The following is a 21,198-nucleotide window of genomic DNA, read 5'->3' on the forward strand; positions in this document are numbered from 1 at the left end:
TGGCATCCTCGTGCGAACTGGATTACGACGACGGATGGCTTCTTGAACAATTACTCCACAGTTCTACACTTTACTCGGGTCCACAGTTGGACGGGTGCGCAACGAGTCGATGCAGGGGAGGAGTCGTCAACCGGCCCTGCTTGGTCTCGATCTGCCGCCTAGTCCAACCCCGATTACTGCCACAATTGGCGTTGGTTCAAGAAGTAACTTCTCATCGTTTGGTCCACTTTTGCTTTTATCCTCACATGCCCTCTTCCTCCCTCTCGTTCTCGCGTGTTGGCTCGACCCAGACTATTTGCCTTTTCGCAAAGCCAGACAGTGTTGGCAGAGCGCGGCGACTCGTCACCGCCTTGCGCAGCTGCCGCTTGTCTAGCTTCGAATTCGGATGTCAGGGGTGCAGATCTTTCACCATCGTCATCACCATCCGCTTGCTTCACCATAGATTTGTCCATACGCTTTCCTGGTTACCTTGCTTCGTGTCAGAGTTTTGAAATGTCATGATTGATTTGCAGTTACTTTGTCTGTGTGAAGTGTGTTGAACAAATATGCATCTGGTGCTTGTTCCGAGTGCTTATTGCGGGACAGACCGGAAGCGCAAGTAGTCTGTCGTGCCGTAAGGTGTGACATGGAGAGCAGAAAGAAGTCGAACGTTGAAGGCCCTCTGAGGCCGTGAAGATGCGCAGGTTTCTGAGCTTCGACCGTGGAGGGCAACACACTGTGTTAGGCTCGGCGTCTTGGCATTTCTGTGTCTTGTGCCGGCCTGTGCTGCCAGTCTCGAGTCCTGAAATGCTGCGAGGACCCTGTGCCTATCAAAAGAAGGCTTGGCTTTGCTTCAATCGCATATCTCTCCACACGCGCAGTGGGCTGTGCCGAGTCGCAATCCAAAAATGCGCAGTTTCGTGCCGCGCTGAGCTTTGGGCTTTGAGCTTAAGCCTTTGTTCGCCTTTGCCTTTCGATGCATGGACCTTCTTAGCAAGTCTTGGCTCCTCTCGACCACCAGTCATCTATGCTGATTAGCGTTCATAGGTAGCTCTGGTAGCCGCACAGCTGCCACTGCTTTCAACTACTCACTGCGTCTAGCTGGGCAGGCATCTGTTGTTGGAGGTGGGAGTTGAGGCGCCTGAAGCCGTGCATCGTTGTTGCAACCGACTAAGCGTCCTCGGCATATCGACAAGCTGGTTCGCCATCGTTGGCATTTGGCAAAGCATTTCATCATTTGCATCAACGCACGCGCACATTTGGCATCTTGCCCTCGCGAAAGGACCTCTGCAAGCTCAAAGGCATGTCTACCAGTGCCGAAGCGGCGTCCGCCGTGGTAGAACGTGCTCATGTACCCACCACTACCTCGCATGGCAATACCGACGCAAACACGACTGCCAACAGGCACATCCAGATGGAAAGATCTTCGCTCACCGAAGCGCTCACACTGCGTCGTAACCTGCTTGAATCACTATGGATCGGCGTGCGACAGCTCCCGCGAGGCAGACGCATCGTTTTGATGATCCGGCTCTGCGTATCCTTCGCGCAAATTGTTGCCTTCATCCCCATTCTTGCCCTGCCAGGCTCGCATCGTGTCTCACCATCGCACGAGAATGGAAGAGTATGCAATCCAGACAGCCTCTTCAAGTACATGGTTGTGCATATTGTTCGACTCGCCCTCGACATTCCAGTCGAGCTCTATCTTGGTCTCAGCCCCCATCGGTCACGACGAGGTCGTAGAGCAGGACCCGAAGCTCGCGCCATCGCCGAACGCGATCGCCCACTCGGCTCGGAATACCTCGACGTCAAGGTGGGTAAGATCAGCACGTTGCTCGGTATTGCGTCTCTCGTCATCTTTTTCGTCGGCAACGCCATCGTCTACAGCTCCACCGAATGCTCGCAGAGACCCGCCGACGCCGTACCGCTCTTCTGGTCAGCGCTAGCATCGCTGATCGTGGTGTACATCTTCATTCTGGAGATTGCTGTGCTGGCGTTCCTCATCGTGTGCGCGCTGCCGCTTCTTATTGTGGTAATGCGTGCGTTGGGTCTCAACCACAGGCTGCCGCAAAGGGAGATTCACCCAGAGACGGGTAAGATCGATCAGAAGGAGGTGGATAAGCGGGTCAAGTTGGTGTACTACACCCCTGCCGAGGGCGAGGACGAGGGGAGTGGTGCGCCTCAGGCGGGAGGAGAGGGCCAGGTTGAGGACTCGATCTCGCCACAGCCACATGGTGACGGTGGCGAGGAGAGAAAAGCAGGATCTGGTGCGAGTGAGACAGCCTCGAATCGTCCAGGACTCGGATCCAGACGGCCAACGCAAGATACAGTCCAGAGTACCTCGCATACCACGCTGGGACGTCTCAGTCGCCTAACTCGCATCTTGATAGCTCGTCAACGATCCGAGACGTCCGCCCCTCGCTTGAGCAGCGGTGGTAAAGCAGTTGCTGCATCTGCCGCCACGAAACCCTCCTCGTCGACAAGCACGCCGCAAGCGGAACTAGGCGCACCTTCGACACCTAGCAGCAGCACCCAAGGCAAAATCGCAAAACGCGGCAACAAATTAAAGTACCCGCTCCACCCGCTTCCAGCCCATCGCGCCACATGCCCCATCTGCCTCTGTGATTTTGAAGAGCCCGAAGCCGGGCAGGAACCGGAACCAGAGCCGCTGCGACTGCTTGAATGCGGACACGTCATGCATCGGTCGTGTGTCGACCAGTGGCTGACCACTGTTTCTGGCAGATGTCCGGTTTGTCAGAAGGCCGTTATCCCGGGGGAGGACGAGGCTGAGGGCGAGGAGGTGATGCCGCAGCATCAGCAAGATCGGGGAGAGCGGGAGGAGGCGCAACCGGCTGCGACACCGGCGATGGTCGAAACGCAGCAGCCGGGCGACGGAGAGGGTGCAAGAAGTGGAGCGACCGAGACGGGACGGACAATAACACAGGCTCAAGAATCACACGAGCTGCAACCTCTGAGCTCGAGCGTCACCGCGACACCCAACAACCCACCGTCCTGATGACCATGATCTACTGCTCAAGCGAGGGTTCGCACGCACACACAGGCTCGGAGTGTATCGCACAGCGTTGCGTGAAGTGAAATGCAAGAGGGTGTGACTTTGCTAAAAGGAACGTGAACAATGACAGAGTGAATGAATGCTTGATGCTTGCTTGAATGCTGTGTGCGATCGACACGGTGTGATTTTGATGATAACTTAAACTTAGCGATTGAAAGAGAGACTCATTGGCGGGCAGAGATGCAGACGGAAATCCGCGAACGCTGTTCTTTTTACGCCTTTGCATCCTCGCCCTCCTCCAACTCCCAGTCATGCACCAGCGGTTTCGAGCGGGCCAACTCGGCCAGCGACTCGTACGTCTTCTGCTCGACGCTTGCTTCCGGCACCGCCGCCGCCGCAGACCCTTTCGCCGCGCCGCTGAAGCGTTTGCCTTTCGGTTTGCCCGCAGCAGATCCTCGTTTGACTGCAGCCGAATAGGAGAGGATTGTGTTGGACGGTGCAGCCGCGGGCGTGTTGGAAGAGGTGGTGGTGGATGAGGGGGGTGAAGTGGACCAGATGTCGACGAGTTTTGATTGCGATGCGGCGGGTGGGTGTGAGGAAGAGACAGCGAGCCGGAGCGTGTGTACTGGAGTGAGGTGTTTGGCGCTTATCGAGGTGGTGGATGCGCTGGCCGCCTCTGCCTCCGCCTGCCCGACCGCCTCTGCGCCGCTCTCGAGCAACAATCCTGCTGTAGCCCCAGTCGCACCCTTCTCGCCTCCTCCCGTCGCACCGCTCGCATCAACAGCAATGAGCTTCCCCTTAAAATCATCGAGAATGTTTCGCAAGACATGCGCATCGTACGCGGGCGCAGGCAAGATCGAATTGTGTTTGCGCTTGACCCGCTTCGCATCCGACCCGGGCGTCGCTAATCCGCTGTCAGATATCGAGTTGCGCGAAGACCCATGTGCAGTGTGCGCCGCATCGTACAGTAGCGGTGTGCGCTCGTTGTGCTGGCCTGAGGAAGAGGAGCGCCGGTTGGGGAAGCAGCATGGGAAGACGATGCTCAGGAAGCGTTCCATTGCGCCGGCGATGCGTGCGGGTGTGACAGTGGTAGTGGAAGGCGGTGTAGGCAGTTGTTCAGCGAGAGAATGCGTATTTAGGAGGCTCCTTCGTGTGGCTGCAATCAGGTGGAGTTACTGGGATTGATCCGTTCGATGTGCGGTCGGCGAGAGCACAATGAGCCAGGCAGTAAAAGAACGGGAAGCGAGTGTGCGTATGGTTGAGCGAATGCGTTGCGAAAGGGGTATATGTCTGCGTAATATGTCTGCGTAAAGGGTCGAGGAGCTAGCGATGGAGTAGGTCGGGAAAGAGCAAGGATGGATGCGATGGAAGAATAGCCAAGTGAAATTTCGAGTCAGCTGCGCTTCTGAGCTCTCCGCATTGTTCTTTCTTATCGTCTTCAGCAGGGCACAAGCCAAGTCGATTTAGCAAGATTATCCGCTTCCTGCGCTGCAGGCTCCGTCTCCACTTTTTCCGAAATTAGCCCGGCAATCTGGATTCTCTATGTATCTCAGCTGGAGGCCGCGGCCTGCTGCCGCCTAAATTTTGGTTTCGGTTCAAACGGCCATCAATTTCCCACCCAACGTCCGAAGCTCAGATCTTGCTCCTCCTCACGCCTCAACGTCGACTGGCATCATCGCTACCTGCAGTCACATAGATCTTTCGCAATATTACAAGCAATCAAATGCTATCCCATAACTTGTCAAATCAAGCAACCACGTCAGCAAACGTCTGCGGCGTCACAATATCGCTCTTGGCCAAGTTCTTGTCCCTAGCATCGTGCTCGATGAAACGCGCCTGCTCGATCTTGCTCTTCTTGATGTCGAGCGGCCAGAGAAGCACGCAGCTTCCGAGAGACAGAGCGAGAAGGAAGTAGAAGGGCGTCGAAGCGTTGCCGGTGTCGTCTGCGATGGCTTGTGTCACAAAAGGTCCGATGAAGGCGCTCGTCTTTCCGATGATCGAGAAAAGGCTGAAGAAGAGAAATTCGGATCCTTTGGGCGTTACTTCTGCGATCATGGTCTGGCCGTAGGCGTACCAAGGACATACAAACAGCCCGTAGTACGCCTGGTAGGCAAACGCCTGGTTGTTAGGCACCCGATCAACGACAGATGAGAAGGGAGGGGATGATGGTGAGTACGTTGAGGGCGGCAGACAACATTGGAGGAGGGAATGGGTTGTGTCTGTGAAGGTGTGGAATGAAAAGTTCAACTTACCTCCCACTCGTGGTGAAATCCGAAACGTTGGGTGAAGATGCCGATAAAACCCCATACCTGGAGGACGATCGTAAAGAAGACAACCCAGCAAAACATGAAGAGCGTCGAGAGCTTGAAGCGTTTCTGAACGAGCCAAAATGCATAGATACCGGCTCCTTGGGCTGCGATTCCAACGATAAGCAGCAGATTGAGTTTTGTGGTGCTGAAGCTGACTACTTGGTTCTGAATCGTCGAAATGACCGTAACCGTGGTATTGAGCGCGTCGGAAAAGAGGAAGTAGAAGATGAGGTAGATGAGGGTTTGCCGCAGGCGACGAAGATGTTTCGCTGCGAGGAAAGCCTGCTTGACGGCTGCAGTCAAGTAGTTGGTGCCGGGCGGGAGAGGCTGTCCAGGTCGATGCTTTTCCAGGACGAACCAGGGAATGGCGCAAAGCACCCATGCTCCCGCGCTGAAGGCGACCACAGCCGAGAGTGCCGTCGTGTTGGACTGTTCGTCTCGGTCGGTGTGAATGCCGTAGAGCATCCCTTGAATGACAGCTAGGATAACGAGCTCTCCGACGGAGCAGACAGTGAAGGCGACGTTGCTGATGCGGTTGATGGCCATGGTCTCCAGAAGGCTGTACTTGTCTGCCGTCATTGGTCCGTCTGTGTTGGATTCTGAGTTGGTCAACACTTGGCTCGGCTGCTCCTCTGCTGGTGTGACTTTGTTGTCATCGATGCCTTTCGCATCGGTAACTGTTGAGATGGACGAGTCCTCGATCAACTTTTGGCGAGCCTCGCGCATGTGCGGCAGATCCCTGGCCAGTCCAGGGAATGCAGCAGTCCAGTAGCTCAAGCAGAGCTGATACGCAATCAGGCCGACCATGTACAGCCCCGTGCCGATCTGCCACTGTTCCGGCTTTGTCACTCCCAACCAAGCAAAGCTGATGCCGATAGCAACAACCGTGCAAACGATCAGAATGTAAGGCCTGTTCTTGCCGTAGTCTGCAAAGCTGCCGATGGCGATAAAGAGCACGGCTTGGATGGCGAAAGAGACCCCATTGCTCAGCAGAACGATGCTCTCCACTGTCCGGTCCTTGCCCATAAACATCAGCCTACAGTCTGGTTGACCATCGTTTCCACATTGGCCCGCGCCTACGTTGGTGGCCTGCTGCGAGAGCAAGTTCTGAAACTGCGAAGGCGCAAAGTTGAACGGACCCAAACCAGAATTGCCGATGCTGTAGATCATATAGGACCACAGCTCCCACCGTCCGGTGATGAAGCGTGACTCGGACGCAGCGGAGTCTTGACTTGTGGTGAGGAGCGCGGTGGCAAAGTCTTTACTCTCGCCCGCGTGGCTCGAGACGTCATCAGAGGCAAGTTGAAGCGAGATCTGATCGTCTTGAGGTGATGACGGCACCGAGACGGCTGCCGGTTGTTGAGCTTGCGCCATGTTGGGAATCGCAGAAGTCTGGGTGAGGATGCGAGTCGTGGTGTGGAAGCAAGGTCAGATTGGGAAGCTCTGCGAAGGGGAACCGATCCGAGAAGAAAAGACCCTTGGGGCGCCATGCAGCAGCGGATCAGAGACTACATGGCCCCGCACACCATCTTGAAACCATGTTGTGGCGGCAATGCAGATCCAGGCACGAGCCGTGTCTTTGCTATCAAGATTCGCAGCAAAATTTCGAGGCAAGCCACGCGGCGCACGACGAGCAAACGCCGTATCGCGGCGGTCAAGCTGTCACCAAGCCGTCGGCGTGGAGGAAGCAGACGAGGAGGAGCTCTGAATTTCAGATAGCGAATAAGGCGGCTGTGAAAATGTTAGGCCTCCATTGGTCACATTTATCAATTTTACATCTTGACTCCTAAACGCACGCACGTTCGGTGGGCAAGCAGAGTTTAAACGCCGCCAAAGAACGCCGAGCGTTAACTCGCCAAGATAGCGTTTACGGTTTTGTACTTTCCCTACGTTCCCCGTCGCTTTAGGTGGATCCATCGCTGCATATCCGGATGAGCAGATTCTTGCTTGAGCAGAGTGGGCGACACTGTGCTGACAGGCGATTTCCGTCGAAAGTGTGTATTGCAGCTGAACGAGAGCGAAGGGGGGAAGCACGCAACTCTGAGACACGAAACGGAAACTAATCATGGGCGCGCGCAACGCCAACGCTGAAAGACCGGTCGCAAAAGGGGGTGTAGAGTGATGTGACTAGCGTGACTGATTTGGAATGCAGGAGCGAGTCCTAAATCTTGCACACGGTGTCTGTCACAAACAAATGGACCGCAACGCTGCAGCACTTTTTTTTCCGTCGTGGGCGGCACGAGGTCGTCAGCCTGAGATGCGAACGCCGTGGTCGTGTCGGTTGCATCAAGGCTCGCATGCTTTGATTCATGCTGGACGGTCATCATTTAGAATCTGCTCCACCATCTCACCCTCGTTTAAGTTCTGTTTTACACTCTTGACCATCTCTCTTGACCATCACGCAGTTTGAAATCGGCTCTCTTCAGTGTTCGCAGTCGGCCCTTCCGACCTACTTTCGCCACAACGTCCCTCACTTGTGATCGGATTGCTTAATTTCACTATCCCACACGCGGCGCTCCCACTCAACGTACGTTCGACCACCTCGACCTAGACCTCACCTTCCTCGTGTCGTCCTACTCGTCGACCATCGAAGAATCGTCAGCCGGCCTTGGACGCAGCAACCTCTCCCACACTTGTCCTGGTTGACATCGGTTCTCCTCCGGTCAATTAGCTGCACGAACAGCATTCGTCGAGATTCACATTGACACAAGCCATCAGCGTCGATGACCATGCGTAAGTAGTCGAAGTCTAATCTCAGTCTCGCAGCTCGATATCGACACGCTGTTCTGGATTTGGCTCTGCAGAGGAACGGCACGATGCAATGTCAAGAGGCAGAGAGAGCAGTGGCTAGTTCTAACCCAAAGACGCGCCCAGGGCCGCAACATTGACCGGCAAAAGCTGCACACTCGACCTTTGGCCGGTTCAATTGCTGGTCCACTCAAAACCTTTCTCGAGTAAACCCACCATCGGTTCCAGCCCAAGTTGAGCGACGAGACATGCACCAGTTGTGCGAAGCTTTCCTGTGCGGTTCTCTGACTGGTGGGTCGAGATGAAGACTTGGCCGGCTGCCAGCTCGGGTTGCATTTGCAGCAAGGCCTGCGCAAGCTTCTCGAACCTCTCATGCAGCTGCAGATCTTTCTGTCAGCAATCTGGCTGGCGCAAGGCTGCGGAATGAACGGAGACAGGCTTGGTACCGACAACAGCATGAAATCTGGTTCACTACGATGCCCGATGTCAGATCGCCAGCTCAGCTCATGCCTTGCTGCGGCTCAGAGACGCAGCCAAGCCTTTCTCGCTAACGGCGACAGCGTCCAAGCTCAGAAGGAGAGACAGCGGGACAGGTCAGCTGCCTGTGTCTTTGAGGGTCTACACCCTCGCTCGGTCTCTTGGGTTGTTGCAGCATAGTCAGACATTTAGCCAGTCAGCCAACCAGTCAATTGGGGCGTGTCAGCAGAGCGTAAAATGGATTTTCCTGTGCAATTTCGGCGCGCCACAGTGGCTCGCTTGGATTTGGCTTGGTTTTGTTGTTGTGCTGCGTCGCTGCACGACCCCTGTGCCACGCTAGTTTGCCCATGTTCTCTCTCACACACAGGACAGAAAATAACACAGCACAGCACAAGCCGCTAATCCGCACCACAGCGATCGCCACGCTACCCAACTCAATTTCGGGGGCGCAGTGCTGCAGGGCCCTCTGGGATTCGGATTCGGTCTGCTGTGGCCACGGTTGAGTCCCGTCTGCTGCACGTCTACGGTCTGTCCGTCTCTCTGTCCTCTTGTGTTGCTTTGCTTCGCCGCTCCTCTTTTTTGTGTGTGCCTCCTTTCCCCCCGCACCAACATCTCGCTTACCTCCTGACCTATCCGTACTATTATTGCCTCTCAAGGACCACATCATCTGACCTACGTCTTTCTTTCATCCATCTTGCCTTCCTGCCTCCTATCCTGCTCCTTGACCTGTCACTACCAACTCCGTGCAGCCTACAACTCTTCAGCATCATCATCCCGACAGGCGGTCTTGGCTGCTCTTTCTGACGTCGTCACCGTCAGCCCCAACGCAGATACCGACGCTCGTTCCGCTGGCTTCTCCAGACACGCCCATCACCCATCCTACGATCCCGAATCATCTTATACCGGCCTTCAACCTCTGCCTCATTTCGAACCTCCAACCATGGTCCCCGCCAAGAGCCCATTCGAAGACCCCAACCTTCCGCCGCCTCCCGCGCTTCCTCCCAAGTCTGGCACTACCATGGCGCACAAGTTCGCCAACGCCTTCCGCCGGCAGACTTCCGACGACAAGGCCAAGAAGCGCGCCAAGGATAAGCGCATGCAGGACGAGATCAATAAGACCACCGCCAAAGCGAGCCGCATGGACATTATCGATCGTCTCGACCTCTCTGGAATCAACGGGTCCAGCAGTGAGTACTCTTACGAGTGGCGTTCCATCTCGCTGCGCTCCACCGTGCTCTGTGCTGACCATCTCTTGCCTCTTTAATTTGTTTCGTACAGTGTTCCACCACGACTCGCCATACGATGCCTGCACACCACACATGAACAAGGGGAAGCGCGCTCCCGTCGGTGCGTTCGACCCCAACGTCGACCCCATGACCGGCCTTCCGCGCAACGCACCAGGCGCTAAGCAGGGCGCCTCCCGCTCCACGGCTCACGATCAGCTCGCCGCCAACGACACCCCCGTCGATGAGAAGCGCACCTCCAGACCGGGCGTCAATGCCAACGGCAGCCGCAGCCGTAGCGCCACTGCTCCTCTCGTTCCCTCGCTCTCCATGCATGCCCAAGGCTCCACCGCAGAGCTCCCGCTTGAAGACGATGAGGTTGACGCTGATCGCGACGCAGAAGCCGAGCGCATTTGGCGAAGCCGTCAGGGCTACCACACCCAGCCCTCCAACATCCCCGACAGCCGCTACGATGTCTCGAACCCCAACGCCGACGTCTGGGGCGTCAGTGCAGAACCCTGGCAGGACTTTGCTCAACCCAAGGCCGCCGTCCGCTCCTCCCATCTCAGTCCTTACTCGGCCAATGGTGGCGAACGCAGCGGCATCTTGAGCGCTGCAAGCAGTGTGCTCGACATGGAAGCCATCATGACGGGCAAGAAGAAGCCAAGCCGAGGCAAAGAAGAGCTCGCAGCCGGTAGCGCCAGCCCCTTCCCCGAGCCCAACTGGGACGAGAGGTCGTCTGCTGCTGGCGCGTCGTCGGATGCACCCAAGCGTAGCAAGAGTCTCATCAAGCGTATCCGCAGTATGCGTGAAAACCCCAATGTGCCACCACCCGAGGATGGCGTCGAGATGGGTGTGCGCGACCGTCGCCGTCGAGCAGCTCAACACAAGCACTCGCCCAGCACGCCGCCCCTGCGATCGGATTACTCGGCTGCCGGCGCACCGACATCTTCGACCTATGACTCGCGTGCTGCAGCTGCTGATGCTGCCGTAGGCACACCCGTCAACAGTGGCAGCTACGGCCGTCGAAGTGGCCGCAATGTTGTCACACCCAACGACAGGGATGTGCTCACACCGCGAGCCAACCAGCGCGCCGAAGACTCCTCTTACTTTCAACAGCAGCAACTCTCGTCTTCGCACGATTCCAGGACCGGCCGCTCTCCAGCAACTGAGGGTCAAGGTCTGACTAGGAACGGCAGCCTGTTCAACAAGCTCAGAAGGGGCCAGAAGGGTTCGCCTAAGTCGACTGAGCGTCCTGCTGCCTATGCGTGATCTGCTAGTCATAACTTTGCTCTGTTTTGAAGGATTCTCCTTGTTTCGAGGTTGTAACTTATCTTCCATTCTTTTTTTCACCAATTGAGTTTGCAGTGTGTAATGCGTGGGTTGCCGTTCGACTGTGTCACCCACTGCCGTCGAGCCGGAAACATTTCTGTCGCTGCGCAGCCGTCCGCGTTTCGACCTGAGGTCTGACCACGACATTAGAGCCTGTCTGGCGTCCTTGGGGAACGTGCAGTTGAGAGAGGCTGTTCGAAGCGCAGCGCGTCCGGACAACGCCCGGAGCGTGCGACTTGCCACACGGCACGGACGCCAGCCCAAGTTCGAGGGCTCAGTTCAACCATGTGTGGATGGCAGACGCCGTGCGTTCGGTCGACCGGATACGTGGGACCGTCTGCGGCGCCCGGAAGTGCGATGCGACTGGATGCATTGTGCGCCTCGTGCACCGCGAATGGGTGTCCCGCACGAGACTGGTGCCAGACAACGCGCACGCGCGCAGCGACGTAGACGCACACACACTGTAGCACCCCCCTCGTCGTAGCTAGGCCAACTCAACTACTTCAAAAACATTGATTGCACCTTCCCAGCGCTGCGTGACCCGTGCAGCTGTCGAGACCCGAGATGCGGCTACTCGGCCACCTCCTGCTTGCCACCGCTCTTGGGCGGCACGTCGGCCTTGAGCAGATCCTTGCGCAGTTGTTCGCCGCTCAGCTCGGCGTCGTGCACCGCGGCTTGGAGCGTCGAGGTTGCTTCCGGCGCGTCGGCGGATGGACTCGGCGTTGACGATGACGACGAGCTGGCGTCGATCGATGACTGCGGAGCGGCGGGGGTGACGGGTGCGTTGCCATCAGCGTCGCCACTCGTCTCGCTCGGGCCCACGACTTGTGTCGCCGCGGTGCGACCGCCACTCTGCACCGCGTGGTTGGCGTCACTCGACTGCTGCCCCGCCTCATCCTCATCGTCGTCATCTTCGCTATCCCGCCCGTCGAGCCCCAAAATCCTCGCTTTTCTAAACAGCTCGCCTTCCTCGCTCAGCTGCCCCTTGGCCAAGTTTTCCGTGGGCGACCGGGGTGGCAGTCTGCCCTCCATCTCTGCCGGATCCTCGCGGTCAGCCGCCATACCCTCCATCTCTGCCGGATCCTCGCGGTCAGCCGCCATACCCTCCGCCTCGCCCGTCTGGATCCGCAATCCTCCCATCAAGTCTGATATCGCCGCTTCCGCCCTGCCGGCCACCGATGTCGATGCCGCCGTGCTCGAGCTCGATTTGCTGCGTCGTTTCTTTCCCTGCGTCGTCTCTGCATTGTCGTCCGAATCCGACTCGTCCGAGTCCGCAATCGAAAACGCAGGCGAAGAAAGTCCCGAGTCAACCCCGCTCTGATCCGGCGTCGAAAGGTGGAGCATCGACGGCAGTCCGGAACCTGTCCCGTCGGCTACCCCTGCCCCTGCGGGCTGCCCACTCGCCTCCGAAGCCCTTACATCGATCACGGGAGTCGAGCCATACTTGTAGAAGCGCTCCAACCGCGTTGATACATCCCCCAGCTCGTCGTGCACCGACAAGATGCGCTCCAGCAGGCTCTCCTCCTGCACGCTCGAAGCTAGGTCCGCGAGCCTGCGTCGAAGTTTGGCACTCTGCTGGGTGAGGTCGTCGACGAATTCGCCGGCGGGTGTGACTTTTTGCTCGGGTGCTTCGCGCTGTCGCTTTTCCTCGCCCTCCAGCAGGTCGCGCAGCACGTTGCGGCACTCGGCGGATGCGGTCAGCAGACTCTCGACTGCAGCGCGGTCTTTGGCAGCTGCTGCCGAAACCGCGGTAGCTCGTGCTGTTTCAATAGCTTTTAACCGTTCGTCGTTTTCCCGTGCTGCTCTCGCGACGACCGACTTGTAGATCGGAGCGGCGATCGGCTGTTTCAGTCCCTTCTGCTTGGCTCGTTGCTGTGCAAGCTCCGTATTGCGCACACAGCTCTGCAGGATCTCTTGCGACAGGCGAGCAAAGTCTGGATTGTTCGGCGGGATGTTGAGGTCCAAACATCGCAGGCTGCGGTTCATACGCAACGACACGGCCAGAGCCATAACGCCAGCGATATCGATGTCAAAGTTCTCGGCCAAGTCGAGATGGATCAGACTGCGTGCTTCCGGCAGGAATTCGGCGAGAGCAATAGCCGCCTCCGAAGACAGATCCGTGTCGTTGAGGAAGAGCCGCTTGAGGTTCGAGTTGAGCGCAAATGCAGTGCGCAGCGTCGTGATGCCCTCCAGCCCCGGACCGGAGCAAGGGTTGTGACTCATGTCGAGCGTCTCGAGCGTCGAATTGTACTTGAGCGCCTCGGCAACCGCCACTAGGCCGGGCATCTCGATATTGTTGTCGCTCAGGTTGAGCACGCGTAAGGTGCGATTCTTCTTGAGTACCTGAGCAAGGTAGACCACACCGCCTCGGATGTCATTGGACTTCAGGTCCAAGGTGAGCAGGTTGCCGACCCGTGGCAGGTCCGCCAAGATTCTGCGTGCTCGCTTGGCTTGGTAGATGGCGATGGCTTCCTCCTCGCTCAAACCAGGCGCCGAATTCTGTCGAATGTCGAGACGTTGCTGCGGAGTGAGGCTGAGTTCCAGCTCACCTGCGGGCCCGGCGATGCTCGTCTGCATAGCGTCTTGAAGCTGCTCTGTGTGCGCGCCGTAGAAGGTGGTAGGTCGGTGATCTGCTCCACCATTGGCGTGGAGTTGGCCGGGCATCCTGCGCGACGTGACCCCGCCTCCTGGACTCGAGACAATGACGGGCACCTCGGGCAGACCAGGAGAGTAGCTTCGTGGATGATGCTCTGGTGTCGTCTGTGCATCGCTGGCGCGCAATGTCCGCCCATGGCGGTCTGCTGCAGCTCCGGTGCCACCACTGGAAGCAGAGGGAGCAGGAGCGGCCGAATCGAAGTACGAGTAGGGGTGGCGAGTCGATGCGCCAGAAGCAGTGGGGTCCAAAGCAGACATGCTGTCCGGATAATCCTTGAGCATGATAGCCAATGCAACCGATGCGAGTTGGCCGATCTTGTTGCGACGCAAGGAGAGATGGCGAATGTCAGAAAATCGCACTGCTTGCGAGAGCATTTCGAGGGACGCAGCTTTGAGGCCACAGTTCTCGAGGCGTAGCGAAATGATGGCTGAAGATGGCGGGTCAGGGTCGTCGGATACGTCACGCAGGAGCGGAGCAGTGGGCATCAACGGCTCCCCCGAGTCATCGAAGAACTCGTTGTCGCTTCCATCACCGTCGTCATCGACGTTGTCATCGGCCTCACCATCGGCCTCTGCCTTTGCTTTGCTGTCGTCGGCTTTGGCCTTGGCTGCTTGCTTGAGTGTGCGTTGTGGCACTCGAGCGTGCGTGACGGCAGCAGGCGGTTTGGTGATGACAGCAAGGATATGCTCGAGCGACAGGCGATCGATCGAGCTCTCGGACAGGTCAAGGTAGCGCAGCGCACGCGCACGACGCATAAAGATGGCAACGTACTTCCAACCACGGAATCGAATCTTGCGGTTGCTGGCGATGCTGAGGTTAGGCAAGGTGCCAGAGACGAGCAGAGCGTGTAGTATGGACTTGACGGTATCGTCTGTGAGTGCACAGTTCTCGAGAACAAGCTTGTTGAGACCAAAGTCGACGCTGAGCAGGTCGGCGATGGGCTCGACAGCGTGTCGATCGAGGGGAACAAAGGAGAGATCCATAGTCTTGAGCGCCGGAGGAGTCGATTGAGCAGCCTCTTGAAAGACGAGGCGCATCTTTTTGAGCGGATGCTCTTCACGCGTTCGGCAACATTCGCGGTAAAGCGCCTCGAGCTCTTCAGGAGTCCATGGCTTGCCACGACGTGCCTTGAGCATACGACGATGCTCTCGTTCGATGCGAAGACGTGTGAGGTCTTCGTCTTCGGGCGTTCCGGCACCGGCGATGGGGTATGTGACGGTCATGTGCGATACCTGAAATTGCACCTTTTTGAGTGGCGCAGCCGAGGTGGTGGAGGAGACGACAGTGCTTTTCACTAGACCGGTGTCGGACTCCGTCTGCTGTGATGTGGATGTGGTGGAGAAGGTTGAGGAGGTGATGGAGCTGCTGCTTCTGCTCGGAACGGCGCCATCTTGGACCGAAGAATACGGAGCAGAGCCATTGGTTTTGGAAGGCGAGTCACTGGAGAGAAGGCCGCCAACGGCTGTGGCATTAGAGCCGCTCACATTGGCAGCAGCACCGGCAGCAATACCGCCGATCTTGCGGAACATGCCGCCAATATAAGAAGCGGTGGCTTGGGCGGTGCTTCCTTGAGGTACTGGCACCTGGACATTGACGCCCTGTTGTGCTAGACGAGTGTTGATGTTTTGAAGAATATCTCTGCGAAAGGAAAAGCCCTTCTGAGGAGGAGGGGCGGGTTTGAGAATACCCTTTGGGTTGGAGCTCATCTTGCGCTTGTAGACGGATCTGCGGACCGGGCTGATGGTGGTGATCATGGAAGATGCCAATTCCGAGTCAGGCGAGGGAGGGTAATGCTGCTGCGGCGACGAAGCGGGCGTTACATTGTCGAGGGATGCATCTGAAGCAGTATTGGATGCAATGATGGGTAATGGCTTGTCGTCCGCATTGCAGAGCATGGGTTGTGATGTGGATGATGTCGACGTAGTCGTGGAAGCATTGAGTGCGCCGGGCACGATGGGACTCTCAGTTGAAGGGACTGCGTCGTCATTAGTGTCGGTCAGAGACTGCTTGGATGTGACTGCTGTCGACTCAGTCTCGGTGCTGTGTGTTGTCGACAAAGGAAAGTCGCGGGTGGTGGGGTCTTGGTCCGCATGTTGGGGGCCAGTCCCAGCCGACATGCTGCGGAGACGAGGCTCTCGATCGAGAAGAGCAGATCGAAGACGGTGTGGATTAGGTGGAATCGGACATGCGGCGCGAGATGGTGGTCAGTGCCACACGCAGCAGATGAGAGGGATAGAAGCGCTGGATACTGCAATGTCGAACGTTTGTTGGTTTGCTGTGTGGGTGATCTGGAAGTAAGGATAGAGTGGTGAGGTATGAACAGCGCTGATGTATGTGTCGGTGTTGGTTGGCCGTGAACGAAAGGGGTAAAAGGACGTCGGTGCATGAAAGCCGACTGTGAGACTGAACGTCGTGTGCCCTGTGCTGTTGCGGTGTAGCGGTGTTGCTGTTGCTGTTGCTGTTGCTGTTAAGCTACTGTTAAGCTGCTGAGCTGAGTTGTGCCGCGTGCGTGTGTCGAGTGAATTTGGTGCGAATTTCGAGTGCCGAGAAAGAATTCGGATTTCGGATTGATGTTCTCGAGTCGAATTTGTCATAGCTCGAATCTTCACTTCTTGTCTTGCTTCCATCCACCTCGAACTCAGGCAGCAGCGCACCATCTTCCAACATGAGCGAGGACCAAGCGCAAGGCGTTGAAGCGCCCAGCCAGGTAGCGTCCACCTCATACCAGCCACGTCCTGCGCGCAAGCAGGTCACACAGGCCAAGTTCAACGCTATCCGAGAAGCATTCAGCGCCAGACCCGAATCGGCAGGCACCTTCAACATCTGGTACGAGAACTATGCCGGCGTCGACAGAGAGGAGAACGAAGCTCAAAAGGCAAAGCGAGAGACAAGATGTGACATCGCAAGAGACTCTGGCTACACCAAAGCAGACATCACTCTCAAAACCCAAGCAGCCCGGATGCAGCAGGGCGCCGCCATCAGTCCCGACGAGGCGGTCTACTGCTGTATCCATTTCGCACGTGGTTGCTGCCCGCATGGTGTCGAGTGCAACTTCCTTCATCGATTACCCCGCCCCAATGACTTTCCCAGTCAAGGCCGCGACTGCTTTGGTCGAGAGAAGCTCGGCAACTACAAGGACGACATGAGCGGCACCGGGTCCCTCTCAAAGATCAACCGCACCTTATACGTTGGTCGCATCCACGAAGAGCACGGAGTCTCAGCACCAACCTCGACCAACACGGCATGGCGTGATGGCGGCAAGACACTCAAAGGAGGCCGTAGCGTCAACGACGCCAAGAAACACAATGGCCCACGCCAGCGACAAGACCCCAAAACTTATCGACCGCAGCATAACTCGGTTCGCCCCGATACCGATAACGCCACGGAGCGGGTAGTGCGCCGCCATTTCAGCGAGTGGGGAGAGATCGACCGCCTGCGTGTGCTTATCGGCCGATCGTGTGCCTTTGTCACGTACAAGTACGAAGCCAACGCGCAGTTTGCAAAGGAAGCCATGCTCAACCAGTCGCTCGACCACAACGAAATCATCAACGTACGCTGGGCCTCGGACGATCCCAATCCAGCTGCGCAGAAGCGCAACCAGGAGCAGATGCGTCGCGCAGGTGAGCGAGCTATCATGGCGGGTATGTCGACGCAAGCCATCGAAGCTCAGCAAGCATTGCGCGCACTCGAGGCGCTGGAGCATCCTACAGCTCATGACGACCACGATGCTGCTGGAAAACGTCGCAGAATCACACAGCAGGCGACGGACGAGGAGGAGGAGCTGCGCAGGCTCGAAGAGGAGAACGAACGTGGATGGGCCGAGTTGGCGCGAGAGAGGCAAGCTGCATTGGCTGCTGCTGCACAGGCCCAAGCACAGGCACCATCAAGTCAAGCTCAAGCCGCGTCCCCTGTCCGCAATGCCAACGGATCGCTGCTCAACTCAGAAACCATGTCCAACCTGGCTTCTCTGCAAACGCTTCGTCCCAAGCAAAATACCCAACCACCTGCCGCTTCGAACGGCCTTGGCAGTCTGGCAGCGTACGGCAGCGATAACGAAGACGACAGCTGAGAGCCCCACGGCCGCATCACCTTGCGCACCCGAATGCCATGTAATGTATTTGTATCTTGCAACAGCAGAAATCATTGAGATGGACTTGGCACCGTTGTCTTGAAGTGAGTGCTGAGTGCTACTGCCATTCGATACTCTCTAAACACTCGAGTTGTGTAGGCAACCGAACCAAGGTCGTCCGAACCAAGATCTTACATGTTAGCATAAAAATGCCAACTCGTCCGGCTCGATGCTCTTCGGCAATGCTGGCCCGTGCCTCTCTGCTGCTGCAGGTGGAGGAATTTATTCTTGTCCGTCCAAGCCGAACATCTGAACGCCGATGCAAGGCCAACAGGCTCTGCAAGCCGCCGACTTTTACTCGCGACATCTGTTACAGAGCGTTGCGATTGCGCGCACACACGCACACACACTGCATTGAAAGGGAAAAAGCATGGAGGACGAGAGTGAGATATAGGATGTGAGCGAGCTGAGCAGACCATGTCGGAGATGGCGTGTGACGTCGCATTAAAACGTCTTGCGGTATGACGAAGGTCGTGCGACCTTTGCACGAGCTCTGTTGAGAGAACGTGGTCCGAAAGCGTGGGCATAGGGTCTGTGCTCGTTTTGCGCTACGCTACAGCTGGTGCTGCTATGCGATCGGCCTGTTTCACTCGCTGACTGTATGAGCGATTCATCAAGTCGAAGCACTCGACCTCTTTTCAGTTTGGTCCCTTCGACCACCATCACCGATTCTGCTCATCGTCGCCATTCGATCACTGTCACCTACTTTTCTACCACCGTTCTGCGAATGACCCAAACGACCAACATGGACGACACTTCCGCCGCAGTCAAGAGGGCCGGTTCCGCCGCCGATACTGAGGAAGACTTTTCCACTGTCCCCACCACCACCGCTGCATCCGAGAACGGATTCGAGGATCTCTCTATTTCCGAAACGGACTCTAATACGCGTGTTGCACCCAGTGACACGCAGTCGTCGTCCGCCACTGTCGGTGCTGTCGGTGGGGTGAACGAAGCAGTTCCGGCGCCTGCACCGGCACGCGAGGCTGACGAGCCCGCCCCACGCACCTCACGTGCCGACTCGGCGTCGCTCAGCACGAGCTCGTCCGGTCTGGTGCTGTTCGACCTCACCAACAAGCCCGGCGGAACGGCGTGCTTCTCGGCTCACACGATCAAAACGCTATTGGATCTCAAACTGCTCAATGTCGGCTACGAGCGTCAGCGGCTCACCTTTATTCAAGTGCGCAACGAGCTGGCTGAGCGCATCGCCGACAATGTCACCGTTCCCGCGCTCGAGCTGAGCGACGGCTCGCACATCGTTGACTCCTGGAACATCGCCGAGTACCTCGAGCGCCGCCACCCGGAAGGCCACCGCATCTTCGGCAACTCGTCGACCAAGCGACTCGCGGCGATGCTCAACCAGTTCGGCAAGACTGTGCTCGCGCCGCACATCGCCCCGCTTGCGCAGAAGGGCGTGCACGCCATGCTCGACCCGGAGTCCGCCGCGTACTTTGCAGACGTCAAGATCGGCAAGGCGCGCTGGGCCAAGGTCTCGAGCCTCTCGCAGGCCGAGCGCGACACGCACGTCCAGCAGGCGATTGCAAAGCTCGAGGTCGTCAATGCAATCCTCACCTGCGAAGGCGGACTCGACTCCACGCCGGCGCAGCCCCTTGGCAGCAGCACCACCACCAGCAGCGCCGCAAGCAACCCACTCGTCGATACCGCCGCGAACGGCAGACGCGGCAGCAAGAGCGAACAGAGCGTGTGGCTCGCGGGTGGCGAACAGCCGACACATGCCGACTTTGTGCTCTTCGGCTGGTACGTCTTCTCGCGCGCCGCGGGCCACAAGACGGCCAAGGAGATCTGGTTCGCCCACAAGCCCATCGCCAAATGGGTGCAGGCGCTCGAGGCGTGGTCAGGCGATCTGGCGCGTGACTTTGTGTAGCTGTCTGAGGCGAATGAAGAATTCTAGTGGTTAGAGCGATACAATTGATTGTGTACAGGATACAGATGTTGTGAGCGGAGAAAAACGTCAAAAAGTGACAGAGAGCACCGTGCGGCCGACGCCCTTGGTCACGCTGTGCAGGGGCTCCACTGTTGCGGCAGGCTGCAGCTGCGACAAGACCTGCTTGAACGACTCGACGCCACCCCCGACGCCAAAGTAAATGACTTTGGCCGCAACCAACACCAGCCCCGCCTCGCCCGTCCCCTGCGGCTTGGCGTAGCTGCTCATCAGCCCGACAAGCGCCGGGAGCGACTCGAGCGAGTATATAGTCTCGGACGTAAGGATGAGGTCCATCTTGTGCGTTGCGGGCGGGGGAGGGAACGTGGACCATGCGCCCGAGTAGAATCGGAGGTGAATGCCGCGCGATTCGAGTGACTCTGCAAAAGCGGAGACGAGCTCGTCGGTAATAGGCAGTTCGTTTTCCAGATCAAAGTGGTCTTGGCCTCGACGTTCGAGTTCGTGTCGTTCGTGCACGAGGTGGGAGGCCTCGGTGGTGGAGCGGAAGTGGGCGGAGGCGGGGGAGGCGTACCAGGTGAGGATGAGGTTGGGCAGGGTGACGAGTTGGAGAACTTGAGCGTTGTAGTCGGCGAGGTGGAGGGTGAGGTCGATGCCATTTGGACGGGAAGGTTCTTGGAGGAGTTGGTCGAGGATGAAGAGTGTGGGCAAAGCTGTGCCGCATCCGAGCTCGAGGATGTGCTTTCCTGAGAGCCGATCTGACCAGCTGCTGGGTGAGGTTGAGGAAGCTGTGGAATGCATTGCGTCTAGCACCTCGACTAGGTCCAAAGCACACTCCCACGTCTTGAGACCACCTTCGTACACACCCGGTATCAAATCCGAGTCCGCATCCACATGTCCTCTCCCTTGCTGCTGCTGCTGTCCTCCATTACTCTGTTGAGTCCCGTTTTCGGCCTGCTCGTCCTCTTCTTCCTCGTCCAGAAGCATCTGAAACCGCGCGTCGAACAGATCGCGCCTCAACAGCCTCTGCACTCTTGTTCTCGCTTCGCCGGTCCCACTTGGCAAGCTGACATCGATTGACGAGTAGGACATCCTCGAAGGCAGGTTCTGGAGCATATCCTGCACCGAATGGCTCTGAAATGGAATCACAGCAGCAGTGGACGACGATGCCTGCGCCGATGCCGATGCTGAAGGTGCAGATGCCTGGATAGGAGGATTGGAGGAGGAGGAGAGGTACTCCTCGTCCATCTCTGAATCGTCAAACTGGAAGCCGAACGACATGTTTGCTAGCGAAGGAGCTTGCTTCCGATTCCCAGTGTCTACGGCGTGAGCGGGTAGTCGAAATGTAATCTGTGTAAGTGACAGGCGATGGAGGATGGCGAGAAGAAACGCTAAAGAAGGTCATCATCCCAAATGGAACTGCAAAAAAATCGGTTCA

The 21,198-nt window shown here is 57.4% G+C and overlaps 8 protein-coding genes across 8 annotated transcripts; 4 read left to right on the forward strand and 4 right to left on the reverse strand.

Moving 5' to 3' along the window:
• Nucleotides 1-1,282: 1,282 nt before the first annotated feature.
• EX895_005624 (uncharacterized protein) lies at nucleotides 1,283-2,992 on the forward strand (the record flags this gene model as incomplete). The annotated part of the gene is made up of 1 exon (XM_029886216.1): nucleotides 1,283-2,992. The coding sequence occupies one exon, from the start codon at nucleotides 1,283-1,285 to the stop codon at nucleotides 2,990-2,992; it is 1,710 nt and encodes a 569-aa protein (XP_029737447.1).
• A 269-nt stretch (nucleotides 2,993-3,261) lies between these two features.
• On the reverse strand, nucleotides 3,262-4,047 carry EX895_005625 (uncharacterized protein; the record flags this gene model as incomplete). The annotated part of the gene is made up of 1 exon (XM_029886217.1): nucleotides 3,262-4,047. The coding sequence occupies one exon, from the start codon at nucleotides 4,045-4,047 to the stop codon at nucleotides 3,262-3,264; it is 786 nt and encodes a 261-aa protein (XP_029737448.1).
• A 688-nt stretch (nucleotides 4,048-4,735) lies between these two features.
• Nucleotides 4,736-6,672, reverse strand: EX895_005626 (uncharacterized protein; the record flags this gene model as incomplete). The annotated part of the gene is made up of 2 exons (XM_029886218.1): nucleotides 4,736-5,107; nucleotides 5,242-6,672. 2 exons carry the CDS (start codon nucleotides 6,670-6,672, stop codon nucleotides 4,736-4,738), a joined length of 1,803 nt encoding a protein of 600 aa, XP_029737449.1.
• Nucleotides 6,673-8,021: 1,349 nt separating this feature from the next.
• On the forward strand, nucleotides 8,022-11,018 carry EX895_005627 (uncharacterized protein; the record flags this gene model as incomplete). The annotated part of the gene is made up of 3 exons (XM_029886219.1): nucleotides 8,022-8,031; nucleotides 9,273-9,710; nucleotides 9,802-11,018. 3 exons carry the CDS (start codon nucleotides 8,022-8,024, stop codon nucleotides 11,016-11,018), a joined length of 1,665 nt encoding a protein of 554 aa, XP_029737450.1.
• Nucleotides 11,019-11,648: 630 nt separating this feature from the next.
• EX895_005628 (uncharacterized protein) lies at nucleotides 11,649-15,851 on the reverse strand (the record flags this gene model as incomplete). Its single annotated transcript, XM_029886220.1, has 1 exon — nucleotides 11,649-15,851. One exon carries the CDS (start codon nucleotides 15,849-15,851, stop codon nucleotides 11,649-11,651), a length of 4,203 nt encoding a protein of 1,400 aa, XP_029737451.1.
• A 548-nt stretch (nucleotides 15,852-16,399) lies between these two features.
• On the forward strand, nucleotides 16,400-17,803 carry EX895_005629 (uncharacterized protein; the record flags this gene model as incomplete). Its single annotated transcript, XM_029886221.1, has 1 exon — nucleotides 16,400-17,803. The coding sequence occupies one exon, from the start codon at nucleotides 16,400-16,402 to the stop codon at nucleotides 17,801-17,803; it is 1,404 nt and encodes a 467-aa protein (XP_029737452.1).
• An 805-nt stretch (nucleotides 17,804-18,608) lies between these two features.
• EX895_005630 (uncharacterized protein) lies at nucleotides 18,609-19,745 on the forward strand (the record flags this gene model as incomplete). The annotated part of the gene is made up of 1 exon (XM_029886222.1): nucleotides 18,609-19,745. The coding sequence occupies one exon, from the start codon at nucleotides 18,609-18,611 to the stop codon at nucleotides 19,743-19,745; it is 1,137 nt and encodes a 378-aa protein (XP_029737453.1).
• An 87-nt stretch (nucleotides 19,746-19,832) lies between these two features.
• Nucleotides 19,833-21,041, reverse strand: EX895_005631 (uncharacterized protein; the record flags this gene model as incomplete). The annotated part of the gene is made up of 1 exon (XM_029886223.1): nucleotides 19,833-21,041. One exon carries the CDS (start codon nucleotides 21,039-21,041, stop codon nucleotides 19,833-19,835), a length of 1,209 nt encoding a protein of 402 aa, XP_029737454.1.
• Nucleotides 21,042-21,198: the final 157 nt, after the last annotated feature.

Source organism: Sporisorium graminicola, chromosome SGRAM_7 (assembly GCF_005498985.1).
Source record: "Sporisorium graminicola strain CBS 10092 chromosome SGRAM_7, whole genome shotgun sequence".
NCBI lineage: Eukaryota > Fungi > Basidiomycota > Ustilaginomycetes > Ustilaginales > Ustilaginaceae > Sporisorium > Sporisorium graminicola.